The following is a 17,576-nucleotide window of genomic DNA, read 5'->3' on the forward strand; positions in this document are numbered from 1 at the left end:
AATTTAGGTAGACCCCTAGCTAATGTTAGTGCAGAAATGATATATTATTATGAATACATTAATAATAATAATAATATTTACTGGGTGTTTATTCCTTGACAAGCTCTGGACTAAGAGCTTTTCTAATCTCATTTATGAGGTTGACACTGTTATTATACTCATTTTAATGGTATATTAGAGATTTCATTTCAGTGGAAGAATCTATCTTAATCATTTTACAAGTGACTTTAACTTGCAATTACAGAACTGTTAAAAGTATGAAGAGTTGATTAAATAAAATTTAAAAAAAAAAAAGTATGAAGAGTTGGGACTTCCCTGGTGGTGCAGTGGTTAAGAATCTGCCTGCCAATGCAGGGGACACGGGTTTGGGAAGATCCCACATGCCACGGAGCAACTAAGCCCGCAAGCCACAACTACTGAAGCTCATCCGCCTAGAGCCCGTGTTCCACAAGAGAAGCCACAGCAATGAGAAGCCCGTGCACCACAACAAAGAGTAGCCCCCGCCTGACGCAACTAGAGAAAACCTGCGCGTAGCAATGAAGACCCAATGCAGCGAAAAATAAATTAATTAATTAAAAAAATTTTTTTAATTAAAAAAAAGTATGAAGAGTTCACATAAGTATTTCAGTTATGATTTACTGCACTGTTCTGGGAAGGTGGGGAATTATATACTACATGCCACGGTGAAATTAAAGGGTCTATAATTTAAGGGAATTATGATCAGCAGGAGACCAAGAATTTAGCAAAGCAAGTCCCACAACCTCCTTACCTGCTGCATGACTTGTTCTAGGTACCATCTCCCCATCATCTTCTGCAAAATAATCTCTGTGGAGAGAAACACATCGTTAATTAATGAGATACCACCCCACACAGTGTCCAGTCCCTGGGTGGCAAGACATCTATTTTTATTTATTTCTCCACAATCATTAAGCTAGTACTATGTATCAGGGACAGTGTTAAGCGCTGGAAAGACAAAGACAAACCCCACAGGAAGGGTTTCTATCCTCAATAGGTATTTGTAGAGACAGCCATTGGACAAACAGTTCCACAAGCACTGAATTACTATTGTAGCAAGTGCTATGAAAGAATATGCAGAGTAATTTAACTAGTAGAGAGACTCAGAGGAACTCAGAGAAAAGAGCATTTAAACTGAGAGGAAGAGAATGTCAGCCAGATGAAAAATGGGAACAGAAGAGTGTTCCATCATGAGGGAACAGCAAGGACCCTGAGTCAGGGAGGAACTTGGCCTGTTAGAGGAACAGAGAAAGCCAATCTTGCAACCAGACCATGTAGGGCCCTGAGGGATGGAGTAAGGATATGAGTTTTTTGTGCAGGTCAATGGGAAACCACTGAAGGATTTTAAATGAGGGAATGAATGGTAAGTGACCAGATTTAGACTTTAGATCATTCTGGCTGTTGAGTGACACTGTGTAGAGGGAACAAAAGTAGTTGGGGAAAGCAAGAAGTTGTGATAGTTTTAACTAAGGGATAGGATAGGAGAAATGGAGAGAAGCAAAAAAAAAAAAAAAAAAAAACACTAGATGTGTTTAAGAAGTAGAATTGACCTAGAAAACTTGGAAAACAGACAAAGTCCATTAATAGAAATGTTAAAAACACCATGATGCAGTAGCCAGAGGTGTATCTGTCCAGCACAGTGAAGGCCACCATTCCTAGCACAGAAGGGGAAAAAAGTCTCAAAATGTATTAACAACTACTTGTTAAGCACCTACTATGTTTTTAGGCAACAGTTTTAAGCTCCACAAATGTAGCAGTGAACAAAACAGACCAAAATGCCTGCACTCATGGAACTAATATTATAGTAAAAGGAAACAAAAAAGCAAAATGTACAGTAGCAATTGGGGACAGATACTATAAAAAATTAATGTAGGGGGCTTCCCTGGTGGCGCAGTGGTTGGGAGTCTGCCTGCCGATGCAGGGGACGTGGGTTCGTGCCCCAGTCCGGGAAGATCCCACATGCCGTGGAGCGGCTGGGCCCGTGAGCCATGGCCGCTGGGCCTGCGCGTCCGGAGCCTGTGCTCTGCAGCGGGAGGGGCCACAACAGTGAGAGGCCCGCGTACCTCAAAAAAAAAAACAAAAAAAAACCTGCAGAGGCTTTGAGAATAAAGACCGTATCCTTAACCTTAAAAAAAAAAAAAAAAATTAATGTAGGGAATAGAGGTAGGGAATCCTGGAGCTATGGGGAGGAGAAGGGGATTGCAATTTTCAGGAGGCAAAGTTTCTCTGAGAAGCAATAATATGAGTATTTGGGCAGAGTCTTCTAAGCAGGGGACATCAAATGCAAAGGCTCTTAGGAGGGAGCATGCCAGAGCATTTCTGGAACAACAAGGAGGCCAGTGTGGCTGGGCAGACTGAGTAGCAGGAGGTGAGGTGAAGGAAATAATAGGAAAGTTGGGCAGAGGGCAGATTGTATAAAGCCTTTGGGACACTGACAGAAATTTAGTCACTGGAGTCTTGTGAGTCAAAAAAAAGAGGTGAACGGAGTGACGAATGTTTTGAAAGGTCTGGCTAATGTTTTGACAACAGACTGTCTGGGTGGGGAAGGCAGAAACAGGGAGGTGATTGCAATAATCCTACAGAGAGATGCTTTCAACATTTAGCTTATTCCTTAAACCCTTGGGTACTCCCAGTTAGTTGTTCTAAAAATAATTATATTGCCAGAGATTTAGAGGGCTTCTCTTTTTAAAAGCCAGAAGACATTCACAGAGAGGCAGAAGACAGCCTGGCATTTATTCAGAAACTGTTGGTGTTCTTTCTTCTCTGCCTCAGGGCTGGATCTTGGCATAAATCTTCACTTTGTTAAGTTCCAGATGGACATGAAAGTACCAGACAGGGCACGCTGGACTATACCCACCACCTGGTGATTCTTTATTATTCAAAAGCAGATCACCAGCTTGGGGTTCTTCCAGGCCCTCTGTCTCTTCCCCTTCTCCACTTCTCATTAAAAACTTTCCCTGAGAGTGAAGAAGGAAAGAGATGAAGGTACTACTTATGGATTTCCCTCTGTTGAGAAAAAGTAGGGCAAGGATTTTGAAACCATCAGCTAGAACAATGTCTTGAAAAATTTGTGGGGAAAAAACTTATAATTAGCTGCTGCTATTCATGCATTTGATGGATTCCTTTGTGCTCAGCCCACAGACCTGGGTAACTGTGTATCTGCTGTCAGGAGCAAAGCCATTCCTCAGGCCAAATTCAGCCTATCCAACAAGCTTGATTTGGTCAATACAAGGTTGATCCATTTCTAACTTCTCTTGCAAAATGAATGGGTCTGGCAATACTGGGCCTGCCTTCCCACACAGGGGGATAACCTGCTGCCTTTAAACAGAAGAGACATGTTCTCCAGTTTGCCACAGTTCCCGTCACTCCCTCTTCTTGTAATCCCAGCTCATGCGCTCATTTATGATACTAGCCTGGCTCCTTATAGGTCTCTGAGGCTGTCACCCTGGTATAGATCAAATGCAGACAAAATTTTCATTTCTGCTTTAAGACACTGTCTTGGGTTACCTATTGGCTTCAGTACACAATTCATTAATTTGCGATGCTAAGCTACTAAGTCACTTTTACCTCTGGGCTTCCGCTTCCTTAAATATGTGTAAAAGACATGCATGAATTTCTAAGGTTCCTTGCAGTAATTACACAATTCTATTCTCCTAGTTGCTAACAGTATTAAAACCCATTTTAATACTTTCCAGGGATGGGGGAACTTTCCAGACATGATCTCATTCAATTCTCCTTGCTCCGAAGAGTCCATATTCTAGACCAGGAGCAAGTTACAACAAGGCAATGCATATGCCACAAGATACTTCACCTTCTCCCCAGCCCCACACTCACCCTGAGCTGGCTGCCTGCCTATGAAGCAATACCAGAAGGGTAGACAGGTCACTTCGGATGAATACTGAGTTAATGGGCTTTCTGTAGTCTCAGGAGATTTTTTAAAAATCACTTTAACTCTGTTAACAGCTCAAGTTCCCTCTCATATTGCCAGAGAGTGGGGCTCACTCAGCTGCTTCCGAAAGGTTGGTAAGGAATTTGATGCTTCCCCAGAGAAGGGGCACATGGTGAAGAAACACAGGGTATATGTCTAGGGGATTGCAATTTGTGACAATATCTGATAAACCAAAATGCAAAGAGAATTGGGGTATGCTAGAGACAGACTCCAAGCCTGGCCACACAGACACACACACACACACACACACACACACACACACACACACAGCGGTAACATATGTTGGTAAATTTTTCTCTATTACCCAAGCCCAGAAAAAATTGTATACCCTTGTCCTAGTTTCTCAAATTCAAGTGTTTCTAGTTTTTTCTTTTTTTAAAAAAAAATCAGTCAATGAATGACTGATGCTCAGCTAGCATGTGGTTCACCAGGGCACTTACAGCTCTCCTGCATAGATGTACATATATAATCTTTCCCCAAAGATACTTCTATCTTATCAATACATGCTACCTGCATGTTTTACCTTACATGCTTTTCTTGTATAAACGAACTAAACTCTCCCTCAGTGAGCCTTATCTTTTTGCTCGCTACCTCACCAATGTATCAATACTGACACCAATTCCACTAAAATCATACTTACTAATTTTTTTTTTTTTTTGGCCGCACTGCACGGCACGCGGGATCTTAGTTCCCCAATCAGGGATTGAACCTGCACCCCCTGTAGTAGAAGCTCAGGGTCTTAACCACTGAACTGCCAGGGAATTCCCCATACTTACTAATTTTTGCTGAGACACTCTCCTGCTTAATTTGAAGAACCAAACAGTTTCCAGGTACAACCCACCTACCAGCTGTTCACCCACTTAATTTCTGCCTGGTGTATTACCCACATTTTCCTGACTTGCTGATAAGGAGCTCTGAAGATACTGGACCCAAACAATACATCAACATTCAATATCCCACAGTACTAGCTTTTCCTACAGTTTTCCAGGGTGACTAGGTTGAGGATGATCAGAAAATAACTGCTCCTCTCAGAGCTGTCTGCTACATTCTGATACTCTGATGCTGTCAAACTGTGCTCTGGTGATTTCTTCCAGTAGTTTTCTAAGTATGGTAGTTTCAGTTACATTAGGACTAGCCAAGCACTCAATTTTGCTTTTCTTGAAAATGGCCATTCATATGGCTCCTTTCCAAGATGTGAGCAGCTCACTGGTCCCACTAGTCTGGTCTCTCATAACAATGGGAGGAGGAGTCGAAACTTGGGTCCTTCCTTACCAAAGGGTAACACCAAGATGGAGTCTGCAGAGGGATATTTTCTATAAGGCAGCCATTGACCATCCTTTGCAAACTGCGTATTTAGTGTTATTGCCTTGTATTTTGGTCTGTTTAATTTGTGGACTGAGAAAAGTAATGGATCGTGTTAATGGACCATATTATTCATGAACAAGGGCAAGATGGCAATCATACAACTTCAACATTACAAAGCAGGTCTGCAACAATTCTTTGAACACTACGAGATACTAGTATCGCAGACCAAAACCACCCCAAACTATATCTAAGGAGCTGTTGTCTGTCGAGGCCGCATTAATTTCCTTTCCTTGGTCAGCCTATTAAGATGACTAACCTAGGGCTACTTCTTCCTGTAAGAGTGTCCAAACCCCCAAAGTGGCGGTTGCTTTTTCAGGCTGCCTCCCGAAGGCAATCACATACACTCAGGCCGTCGGGGCACCACACCGTCTGCCCCCCACCCCCCACTTTATCGAACGCCACCACCCTTCCTTCACGGTGAGGCTGAGGAACAAAGGCCATCTCCCAGAGGCACTTTCTGTCTCTCAAACTCCTTCTTATATGCCTTTCTCATTATGAACAAAAGTTCAGGAGGAGGAAAAGCAATCTGCCATACCAGCACTTAGAGCAAAAAACTGGGCCTTGGTTGCTATTTTTAGAGTTTTTCGTTCCATTTCATAAACATTTATTGAGAAGTTGCTTGTATGACAAGCTCCAAAAACATAAAGGTGAAAAAGAAGTGCCCTGAAATCAAGGTGCTCAGAGTTGTCTACTGGGGGAAGTGGACAGGATTCAAAGAGATAATGAGTAGAAGGATGAGATTGAAAACAGAAATCTCAGAACGTAAATGAGGCAGCAATTATTTTGTCCCGATGAGAAGTGGGGGGTCTAGGAAATCTACAGAAAACAGAGAACACTGAATTCAGGCCTTGGAGGATAGGTATGAATACATAAAGAAACATGACAAAGGCCCCCAAACAGGAAAAGAAAGGGTGTGTTCAGGGCTTTATTTTGCTCCCCCCAACCTGAGTAAGTATTAACTGCTCCTCAGGACCCCTTCCAACTTCCTTTTTACCTTTCCCCTCCTCAAGCCTTCCTCCCCCAAACTCTAACCCTGAGGCAGGAGTATTAGGGGGAGTCAAAGGGAAAACCAGTTCTTCATCTACACTTCCCTCCTCAAACACTACAGCTTCATCTAACTACTTAGAATCCCTAAAGGTGATTTAAAATAACGTCAGCAAGAAAGGATTAGGACTAAGATTTATACCAGAGTGAAAATGTGTACAGATACAGGCTATACAGAGTAGCAGCGAATCCAGAGGAGTAAAAAGGCTGGGGGGTTACGATGGTAGAAAATACAAGTGAATATCTTCCTTTTTAAAAATTTCTTACTATTTTTATACTAAAAGGTTAATTCTTCTTTAAAAAGTTAAGGAACATATTCTGATCTTTTTACACTGGTCTTCTTTCAAGGCCCTTGATAAAAGATAAAATATGTAAGGGATTGGTCTCAGTGTGGCCGTCTCAGATAGTGGGGGATATGCAGTACGACAGGAAGATTGCCCAAGTTTGCTGTTTACTGGGGCCCAAACACACACCCTGTTCTAATTCCATATTTTTAAAGCTCGTTTGACATGAATTTCTAGATTCTGATTCAAATAAAAGAAATCTTTCTAATGTTCAAGCATCTCTTTTTCATGTTTTAAATTTATATCCACAATCAACCCTTGCAGATTTAAACGGGCCAGAAGGACAAGGAGAACTGTGGCCTACTTTCTTTAATACGTGATGCTCCAGCTCTGAGGATTTTTGAATGGTAGGGTTTCACAAGTAGTGCCAACTTAGAAACAAAGACATCTACAGGTAATAGTCTTCAGACTGCCTGTGCGTAACTTTACAGTTCAACGTGTTTTTTTACACTGGAATTTTCCTCAGCACTAATCTTGAATTAAACGACCGTTATCATTATACTGTGGACATCCATTGCCACCCACCACCATTTATTGACTGACTGATACTTTCCGGGCATTATGTCATTCAATTCTCACAAAATTCAGTACGTACTGTTACCCCTATTTTACAGATGAGGAAACAAGAGGCCTAGAATGATGAAGTAATTTGCCCAAGATTATCCAGCTAGTTGGTGGTAAGCCTGAACTTGAAAGCTGTATCTGGCTGACTCCAAACTTTTACTCGTCCAATATGCCCTATTTCTACCCACACTTTTGCCAGGAGCCTCCTTTGTACCTGCCTGGACTCCAGGGAAATGACCCCTGAGAAAGTGAGGTGAAGGGAAGTGTGGGCAGTGCTGCTGTGGGGAGGAGATGCAATTTAGACTCAAATCCTGACACAAATTTGTTTCTTGGGACACCAACTCATCCCCAATACATACAGAGCTCACAATGGAGTATTTGAGTACTGGTATAACAGACGCCATGTGACAAATGAATTAAAATCCTAAAAAGGAAGTGGCAAGTATGACTTTTTACATAGGTTCTACCCTGAAAAGTGAGTTATCCACTATTTTATACTTCCCTATCTCTACCCACATTCCTCCAAATATTCATGCCTCCCCTGAATCCTTTCTGTAATAACACTTGGCATTGTCCCTAAAAGACAAAGGGAAAAGCTGACAGCCAGGAGAGGCGATGGAAATAGACACAATCAAAATTGGGAAGGCCATTAGTGAACAAGCTCTGAGACTTCTCAGATCTTTTTTTCTCTTGCCAAGAGAGACACTGAGTATATCTTCTCTGCTCCAAATATTGCCAATATCCCCCATTTGGCAACAGAATTGCAAAAACATACATTCAAATGCAAATAGGGTAGAAGTCACAGATGCAGAGCACAAGACTGTTGTATAATAAATACAGCGAGATTATAATTTTTTTTCTCATCTCAAGACCTATCATTATAACCTCTGCAAGCTAGAATGCTTAACTGGCAAAGCCGCTCGGAACAGAGAAAGCATTACTTGTGAGTCTCCCTCTGCATGCTGACTAAGTGTGAGCTGACTTGGCATGGGTACAGTACCATCCACTTTTCTCCAGTACAGGCTGCAATTACACCCTTCACTCAACAGGATCTATTCACTGAGTGCGGCCGTGGCCAGATGGAACTCTGGGAGGCAGTTTTCTGTAGTGCTAAGTCCTCAATAGCTACCGGGAGCTACAAGCATCACTGTGCATCACTGTGCATCTGCAACAACTTGAGTTTTTTGACTTATTTTCCTCCTGCACTGTCTTTATCCTAAAAGGAACTAACATTTTTCATGCTGCTATTCCTCAAGGTTCAGAGAAAACTCTTAAACAGATAAAAGGCAGTTCAAATAATTATTTTCCTCACTTTGCCTTATGAGGTTATTAGACATGCAAATATCTAATAAATTCTCTTCCCTGTCCCCTGCATCAGCCAAGACACTGACATCACGCTTTCAAAAGAGATGTGAAAATAATCTTCTCTGAATTCAGCCACATCACTCAGGGATGGTATATGGTCTCTCCACCTACTTCTGAAACTTAGCTTGTGCTTTTTACTCTTGGTCCCGGCAATGCAGTTTTCATTAACAACCACTATTCACAAGGCACTGGGGAATGCCGAGGCTGTGGCTCAGTCCATCTCAGAGCCCCTGACCAAACATCAAGAGATAGATGATTTTTTTTCTGTTTTCACCTGATCTTTTATTTGCATAATCTTTTACTTTTTCCTTCCTTTATAGTACCTGATTTTAATGATTTTTAAAGAATTATGTGTTCTTTCCAGAAATTTTGGAAAGGAGAAATGTGTACAGGAAAAATAAAAAATGTTACCACTTAAAGGCAACATTGAGAAAGATTTTCATGTATTTCTTTTTAGCTGTTCTTCAGTTTATATGCCTGTGTGAATTCCACAAAATAGAAATAACACTGAACATGCAATTTAGCATCTTGATTTTATTCCTATTATTGAAATGAGAGGTTTTGAGGATTGTACTTTTAGGGGAAGAGGAAGAGCCAGGGGAGGAGGAGAAAAGCTGCCCATTAACCTGCCCAATATTAGAAAGAATGAATCTAGAGTCTTCCTTCTCAGTGTGGTTTTACAATGTACTGGAACAAAACTTATAGAATCCCAGAGGATAATAAAATTAACTGAGGGTTACCAAGGGTGGGGGACTGTTAAAGCAGTAAGAGATTCTAAAGCAGTGCTGAAAATGATTCGAAAAGCTGACCCTGAGGTCTCGGGTCAGTAGGGAGATGAATGAGGAGCAGATGGCCTGGAAGATATGAAGGAGTAAGTGATAAGGTAAACTGAATATTCAGAAAGAATGAAGAGATGGAGGAATTGACCTTGTGGTCAGGGAATATAATTTCAGTGTTAAGGATCTTAAGGATAGAGAACTTGGTGTGAGGATGAGCTACAAAGGATGGCTGTGTTCATGGTGTGCTGAAGTGATTTAGAGTTAAGGAACTGTGAGGTCAAGTTACAGCAGTAATATATACTTGTGCATTGTGACCTGTCTAGAATGTCAGCACCCTGAAGGCAGGGTTTTTATATCATTCACTGTCAGCTACCCAGCATTTAAGAAGTCTAGATCGTAACAGGAATTTGATGTATATTTCTTAAACAATCGAATAAATACCATTTGAATGTATAATGGCATCAAGATTTGATAACCTGCTGTATCCATTCCATCGTAAAGAGACACCTACCAAACAGGTATTCACATGAGCCTTGCTTGGAATGTTCTCTAGAAAGTTCTTAACTGAGGATCTGCTATGTGCTAGAAATATTGTAAGATACTGAAGATTTAGAGACAAAAGACAGTGCCTTCTTCCAATAAACTTATAGAGTATGTAAAATACCAAGTAAACTAACTAGCCACATGCAGTAACAGAGAAGGCAGAGTGTGCTCTGGCTATAGAGAACATCCAGAAGTAGGTTCCAAAAATAATTCCAAAAGGAGATAATGCTGAAACTAACCTCTAAAGAATAAACAAAGTTATCCTAGCAAAGGCAACGCTAGGTGTGTAGGCGGGAACAACTGGTATATTAAGGCCCACTCATAATAATTTTAGCTCAGGATGGGTAAAGAGACACCAGCTCCCTAGGTCTTCTGGCAATAACTCTGCCCCCCAAGGCACCAATAATCTGGAAATCTATAAATAATGCACAGAAGAATCTTTTCTAAGACCAACTCAGTTCCAAACTTTACATGTTGTCACTTGGCAGAATAAATGTAAGTTTCTTTCTGCTATAAAAACATATACTGACTTAGCTTTAAAGCAGCATATAAGGGGTATTATCCATAATCCCATAACCAAATGCAGCATCTATTTTTTTCTCTCCTTGCAATAGACATCCTAATATGTTTGCAGAAATTTGAAGTAATTTATATCCACTTTTACTTTCTTATATTGAAATTTTCTGTTTATCATTTCAGGAAACACTTTAGGATGGTAACAGAGATTAATAGCAATAGTGAAGCATTTTACCCTGGAGAGGCTAAAAGTTGAGAACGTTGCTACTGATTCACCTGGGATTATCCTAGGATATGCCATTTTATGTCAGTGTGCCTCCACTTCCCCTTCTGCAATATAGGGACTCAGGTCTTGAAAAAGATATTTAAATGGAATGAAATATCCTTCATTTTAATATGAGTTATATGAGTCTAAACCCTGAGCAATTTGCAATGTATTTTCAAGAACTAGAAGTGTTTGACACAGTTATTCTACTTCTGAACATCTATCATTCAAAAATAATCCCATGGAAGAAGATGCTTTATGCACCTAGAGTTTATCAAGAATTACTTATAATAGTTAAAAACTGGAAACCTAAAGGACTCACTATAGGGTAATGATTAAGTAAAGTATTATAATATGACATGACGTTATTCCACATTATGAATAATAATGCTCTACATTATGAAGTGGAAAATATATTCTCAAATTGTATGAAGTGCTAGAAATGACTCAATTTTCTTTGTCAGTCAATGCTTTCTACATATCAGCAGTTATTGCTTCTTTACACTCTTCTACCTTGGCCAGGATAAGTAGACACCAGGTGCAGGTTACCTCTTCCCTAGGTGGCCTTGGGAAAGCAAAGGGAGAAAGAAGTTTCTGCAGAATGGAACGCACAGAAAGAAAAGGAGATAATGAGATAATGGAGATAATGAGACAGATTAAGGGAAAATGTATTAGAAACTACTAAAATGCTATGAAAAATACAAGTTGTTGTTGTTATAATAAATAGTCTATGACTAGTGAAGTGCTTCAGCCATGAAAAAAAAAGAAAATTCAGATCATGCTTGTCTTGATGATCATAGAGCTCAGAAGATGTCCTGAGACAGAGGAAAACAAGTCCTCAGTGCTTCTGAATGTTTTAAAATAGAATTGGATAGAGCTACCTTGGGTCACCATGACATCTCTTTTATTCTGGACTTTCTTCTAACTTTAAATGTTATTTGAATTTTTGCCAGGGACAACTTGTGGAATGTTCTGAGCCCAGTTTGGAATTTTATTTATAGAACAAAATTTCAATTTCTCTGCCCATTTCAATAGGAGCAGTGTCCCAGTGCATCTACTGAATGGATGGATACTCCACACAGCCTTGTATAAATTACCCCTGAGCCACCCAGAATGCAGAGGGTCCTGTGATGAAGGTCAGCCAACTTATCCTTTCAGAGACAGAAATAACCACTTCCCAGACTTCTGGTATTTTACATCCAGCCTTAGCATGTAAGCCGCAAGAAGAAGGGGGTCCAGTCTGATCTAGTGTATAGGAAATAAGAAAGTGGGAGTGAAAGCACTGATTGAGATAAATTTCTCAAGCCTAAATCCAAGTATAGGCCTATTTAAAAGCAGATCAGAGTTGCAAAGGCAGAGATTTTCCTACCCCAAATGCAGAAAATTAATCGCTAGAAGTGCTGAATGTTAAATAGGAAATCCAATGTCCAAACATGTTTCAATTATAGAATTATGAAAAGTAGCATTTTCCTAATAAAAAGCGCTGTAAGCAAAGATACCAGAATCAACCAGACCTTCCTGCTCCAACGCCTGCTTAACCTTTCTAGCTTCAGCTGCCACATCTATAAAATGGGGAGAAATGCCATCTCTGGTTGTAACTGTGTGTTAGTAAACAGGACTCTCTGCTAACTCACCACAAATTCAAAGAGAAATAAATGTCCTTGCTTCCTTTAGGCTGAGAGTTAATACTGAGCAGAATAATTGCAACTAAGCTTTAAAGGGGTATCTTTTAAATGCAATATAACTGGGGTAAATGGGCGTTTTGTCCTACTTGAAGGCTACACTTTAACCATGTGGGAGAGGAGAAACAAAATAAAGAATTTTAAAATTCTGAGACCAAATCACTATTTTTCTTGGATGCTACTTCCCTTCTCCAAATGTTCACAGCCATGGCAGGCAAATACAATCAATGCTTGCATTTTATTAAATCAAATTACAGGGTAAGAGAAAACAAAACAAAACAGACTAATTAATTTGCTTTCCTTTCCTAACCTTCAATCTTAAAGGTAGCCCCTAAATAGTTCAAGTTCTCTTTGTCTTGAGTTGTTTGTTCAGGGAAGTTGTATAAGGTTCATATATGATTTATCTGACTTTTATTCAGCTTTCCTATATGCTAGAAACAAGAAAATGTCCATGTAAAAGGGGAGGAGAATTAGTAATGCCTTTTCCAGCATTTAACAGTGTGGCAGGCTGAATAAGTCCTCTCCAAAGAAGTCCACATTCCTAATCTCTGGAACCTGTGACTTTGCCACTGTCATGGCAAAAGGGACTTTCAGATGTGATTAAGGATTTTGAGATGGTGAGATTATCCTGGAGTACCCCATTGGGCCCAATGTCATCACAAGGGTCCTTGTGAGAGATACACAGGAGAGTCAGAATGAGAGAGGAGGAGGTGGGATGAAGGAACAGAGGCTGGAGTGATGTCATTGCTGGAAAGGGACCATGAACCAAGGGATGTGGACAGCCTCTTTAAGCTAGAAAAAGGCAAGGAATGGATTCTTCCCTAGAGCCTCCAGGAGAAACACAGTCCTGCTGACACCTTGATTTTTGCCTAGAAGACCAATTTTCAGACTTCTGACCTCCAGCATTGCAAGATAATAAGTTTGTGTTGTTTTAAGCCACTAAATTTGTGGTAATTTGTCATAGCAGCAAAAGGAAACTAATACGAACGGGGATTCTGAAACACTCACACTGCTCTAGGGAGTTGCTAGTCCAGATACATGAATGCTAAACATTTAGAGCAGCAGAAGCTGTTTGCCTGTTGATACTAGACTAACAAAGGGAGCAAATCACCTTCGTCAACAGGTTCCTCATCACCTCCATGAGTATATTCCTTGGACAACTCTTTCCCGATTCATGGACATCAGTTCGGTTAGGGACCAAACTAGCTCATTAATTTGCTATTCCAGAAAAAACCACGCTCTCTCCAAATGATTTAACCAAAGAGACTGACAACAGTCAGGCAACATCCCTGGGAAAAAATACTCCCATTGACTTGTAGAGGGCAGCTGATATCCAGCTGGGAGTAGGAGATATTTAAGTTTGAGAACTCAAATACTCAGCACCCTGTCCTTTGCGGGTAGACTGAGCAAGATAAAGGATATGGAGGCTCATGTGAAGAACCCCTCAGAGAGGGGAATTTCCAGAACTGCCAAGAATGAAATTTGGGGATAGAATGTAGTCTTAAACTTATTCATAAGCTTAATCACAGTCAGGATAAGTAGCTGGGTTCGGAAGCAACTCAGAAACCAAGTCACCTACAAGATTCAATTCAAGTGAAGCAGCTAAGAGAATAGGTTTTGGAATTAGATAGTTCCAGGCTATATTTCTTCCTCAGCTGTGTGTGTTACCTGGTCAAATTTTAAATCTAAACTTCAATTTTCTTGTCTTAAAAATGACTATAATAACATTTACTTCAGACCTCATAGGACTGTGAGCATTAGGCGAAATAAAGTACACAAAGGGATTAACACAAAAGCTAACAAATGCAAGCTTAATATAAGTGGTAGCTTTAGAGTTAATTTTTATTCTTTGAATCCTCCAGGTTGTGCTCCTCCACTGTGCTCCCAGAACTGCCAATGCATATGTCTGCCCTAGCCTCTATTAGAATTACAGACAACAAAGTCAAACCCTCAAAGGCAGAAACCGTCTCTCTCATTCATTGTTTTACTCTTAGCATTCAGCACAGTGCCTCACCTGTATTGGGCTCACATTTAAAATAAATGTTTATGAACTGATCTTAGCTTCCAGTTAGGAAGTATCTGAGACATCAGTTACGATATATGATTACAGGATTTTTCCATCTGTGACCCACTGGGTGGTGAAATAATTGAGTCACACAAGCATTTTTTTTTTTAAAGGAAAAGAATAGGGTGGGAAAGATCAGAGTACAAAACACATAGTAAGGTTAACTATTGTTACATGACACATTTGTTTCAGTTACATATGGGAGTGTACTTGGTTGTAATGTAAATACATTTCTTATTGAGGGTAGGGATAGAAAAAAATTGTGAACATAATGACTCTTCTACTTCAGCAACATTTGTTATTTTCTGTCTTTTTCACTTCAGCCACTCATTTCTTTTTTTAATTTATTTTTAGCCATGTTGGGTCTTCGTTGCTGTGTGCAGGCTTTCTCTAGTTGCGGTGAGCAGGGGCTACTCTTTGTTGAGGTGCGCGGGCTTCTCATTGCGGTGGCTTCTCTTGTTGTGGATCATGGGCTCTAGCCGCGTGGGCTTCAGTACTTGTAGCACACAGTCTCAGTAGTTGTGGCTCGCGGGCTCTAGAGCACAGGCTCAGTAGTTGTGGCACACGGGCTTAGTTGCTCCGCGGCATGTGGGATCCTCCTGGACCAGGGCTCGAACCCTGTCCCCTGCATTGGCAGGTGGATTCTTAACTACTGCACCACCAGGGAGGTCCCCATTTCAGCCATTCTGATAAGTACATAGTGGAATAGCATTGTGGTTCTAATCTACATTTCCCTAATGACCAGTGATGTGGAGCACCTTTACACTTTATCTCAGCCCTTTGAATATCCTCTTCATAACCACTTTAGAAAATTATTTGAAAGTATCTACAAAAGATGAACATGCATTTCCCATTACCCAGAAATTCTGTGTATTTACCCAAAAGAAATGTGTGCATATGGTCACCAAAAGACATGTACAGGAATGTTCATAGCAATACTATTCATAATAGCCCCAAATGCTCATTAACAACAGAATGGATAAATACATTTGATATATCTATACACGATAGAATCCTATATAGAAGGAAGAATGAATGAACTACAACTACACACAATGTGGAAGATTTGCACAACATAAGATTGAGTGAAAGAAGCCAGATACGAAAGAGTACACAGTGGATAATTTCACTTACATAAAGTTCAAAACCAGGCAAAACTAATCTATTGTGTTAAAAGTTAGGATAATGGTTATCCTTGGCGTCATGAGGGCTTCAGGGGTGCTGGTTCTTGGTCTTAGTGCTCATTACATGGGTATGCTCAGTTTGTGAAATTAATTGAACTATACACATATGATTTGTGATTTTTCTAACTTATTTCTGAATTTGTCTGAAATGGCTATATCTAAAGTTCAAACAAGTTAATAAATAATACTTTGTTTTAAGTGTGAAAAACACTGATAAAGAGCAAGAATCCCTGATACACTCACCCTCATTACCATCAAGTGGTCACCTAGCGTTTGCTTGAATAATTATAGGCAAGGTCGGGAACCTATTTACTGTCCAGGCAGGTCACTTGTTAGAAAGCTTTTCCTTTACAGTAAGCCATAACTTGCATCTTCACAACTTGCTCCAGTTTGCTGTACTGTCCTCCTAAGAGATTCCAAATCGATCTAATTGATCTAATCCCTCTACCACCAGCTGCTCTTCAAATATTTGAAGGGAACTACCATATCCATGTCCCCACTCCAAGTCTTTACTTCTCCAGACTAAAGAGCCCCAGGTCCTTTGGTCACCCCTCAAGTATGGTTCTCAGTCCCCTCTTGTCTCTTGATTGCACTCCTTTTATCTAGTGATGCTCGGAACGAGCACTAGCCTCTAGGAGAGGCCTGTGAAGAGCAGAAAAGAGCAAAAAGTAAATCTAGATAGTGAACTTCTTATCAATACCCTCTAATCTTCAATATGCCCTTTCTTCCAAGTTCACATTATACAGTTCTCTCCTGTTGAACAATCAACTAAGATCCGCCAGGTCTTTTCCAAAGTACTGTTAAGCCCCACATTTACCTTCTGTGTTAGTACAGTCTGCCCTCTGTTAGGACTCAGAACACGTATCTGGCCCCGCTCCAGTTCTCCAAAGCTAAATCTTGGAGATGGAGGCCTACCTGTTACAGAAACACCTCTGAATAGCCTTTCCATCACCCTTCCCCCTTAAAAACAAAAATGAAGTCTTTGTCTCAAGACATCATCTCTTATCCTTGAATGAGTCCCATTTTAAAGTATATTGGGGGTGGGGGGGAAGCAACGGGGCATGGAGGAAACACAATTCCACCGTGCATCTCCAAAATCTGACCTAAAAGCAACTGTCACCCCGACCTCGACAAAGCCTGAGCAATGACGGGCACCCTGGTTTGTTTCTTTCTCCTTTCCTCTCCCAGCATCAGTTCCAACTGGAGACTCTGGAGAGGAGCATTGCAGGCTCTGCTCACTCAGTCCATTGCCTTTGTGTGACTAGTAGAGGTTGAGTAGGAAAACGTGTCAGGGTGAGAAGGAATCTGATATTTTTCAAGATAGCTGACATCAAAGGTATCTCTAAAGAAAGACCTGGGGGAATCCCCTCTCATCTGTGGAACAGTTATAAGACAGAGAAACATTTCTACAAAAACTTCCAGGCAGCCTCACTGGATATCTTTAACATCAAGACTAGGTGGAAGGGAGATTCAGTAAGCAGGAAAACACCAGAGAACAGAACATGTACAGCAGGACCAAGAGAAGCAGGCCGGGAATTAGGGAGGGGAGGCAATCGAAAGAGAAGCTTTCAAAGGCCCCTAGTGGCGAGGGGCGACCTCTCCAAAAGGGCGCAAGGGCAGGGGTGGGGTGGAGGGACACCAAATCCGGAACGCGGCGGGGGTCGGGGGGAAGAAGCAGCTCACCTACCTTGTCCACGTCTGCTCCATTTTCCAAGCGCTGTCCTTACTCGCGGGGCGCTCCTCACCCAGGAGTGGAAGCAGCCTGGGAAAATGAGAAGCCTGGCCCACGATTCTCCAGCGCAAAGAACCTTTCCTCCCCAGCTCCCTCTTTCTGTGTCGGCGAAGAGAGAGCTCTGCTCCCCGCTTCTTTAGAAAACCGATTTGACGTGGCCAAAC

The 17,576-nt window shown here is 41.0% G+C and overlaps 1 protein-coding gene across 1 annotated transcript in view; it reads right to left on the reverse strand.

The window, feature by feature from the left end:
* The window catches only part of LOC114898341 (myomegalin-like), a 109,175-nt gene that overhangs the window by 56,220 nt on the left and 35,379 nt on the right, over positions 1 to 17,576 (reverse strand). Inside the window, exon 2 of the mRNA XM_029227670.1 lies at positions 770 to 825. Within this exon, the coding sequence (XP_029083503.1) occupies positions 770 to 825 (56 nt within the window). The remainder of the gene's footprint in view (positions 1 to 769; positions 826 to 17,576) is intronic.

The sequence above is a fragment of the Monodon monoceros genome, unplaced genomic scaffold, assembly GCF_005190385.1.
Source record: "Monodon monoceros isolate NGI ecotype Baffin Bay Population unplaced genomic scaffold, NGI_Narwhal_1 Super_Scaffold_18, whole genome shotgun sequence".
Lineage (NCBI taxonomy): Eukaryota > Metazoa > Chordata > Mammalia > Artiodactyla > Monodontidae > Monodon > Monodon monoceros.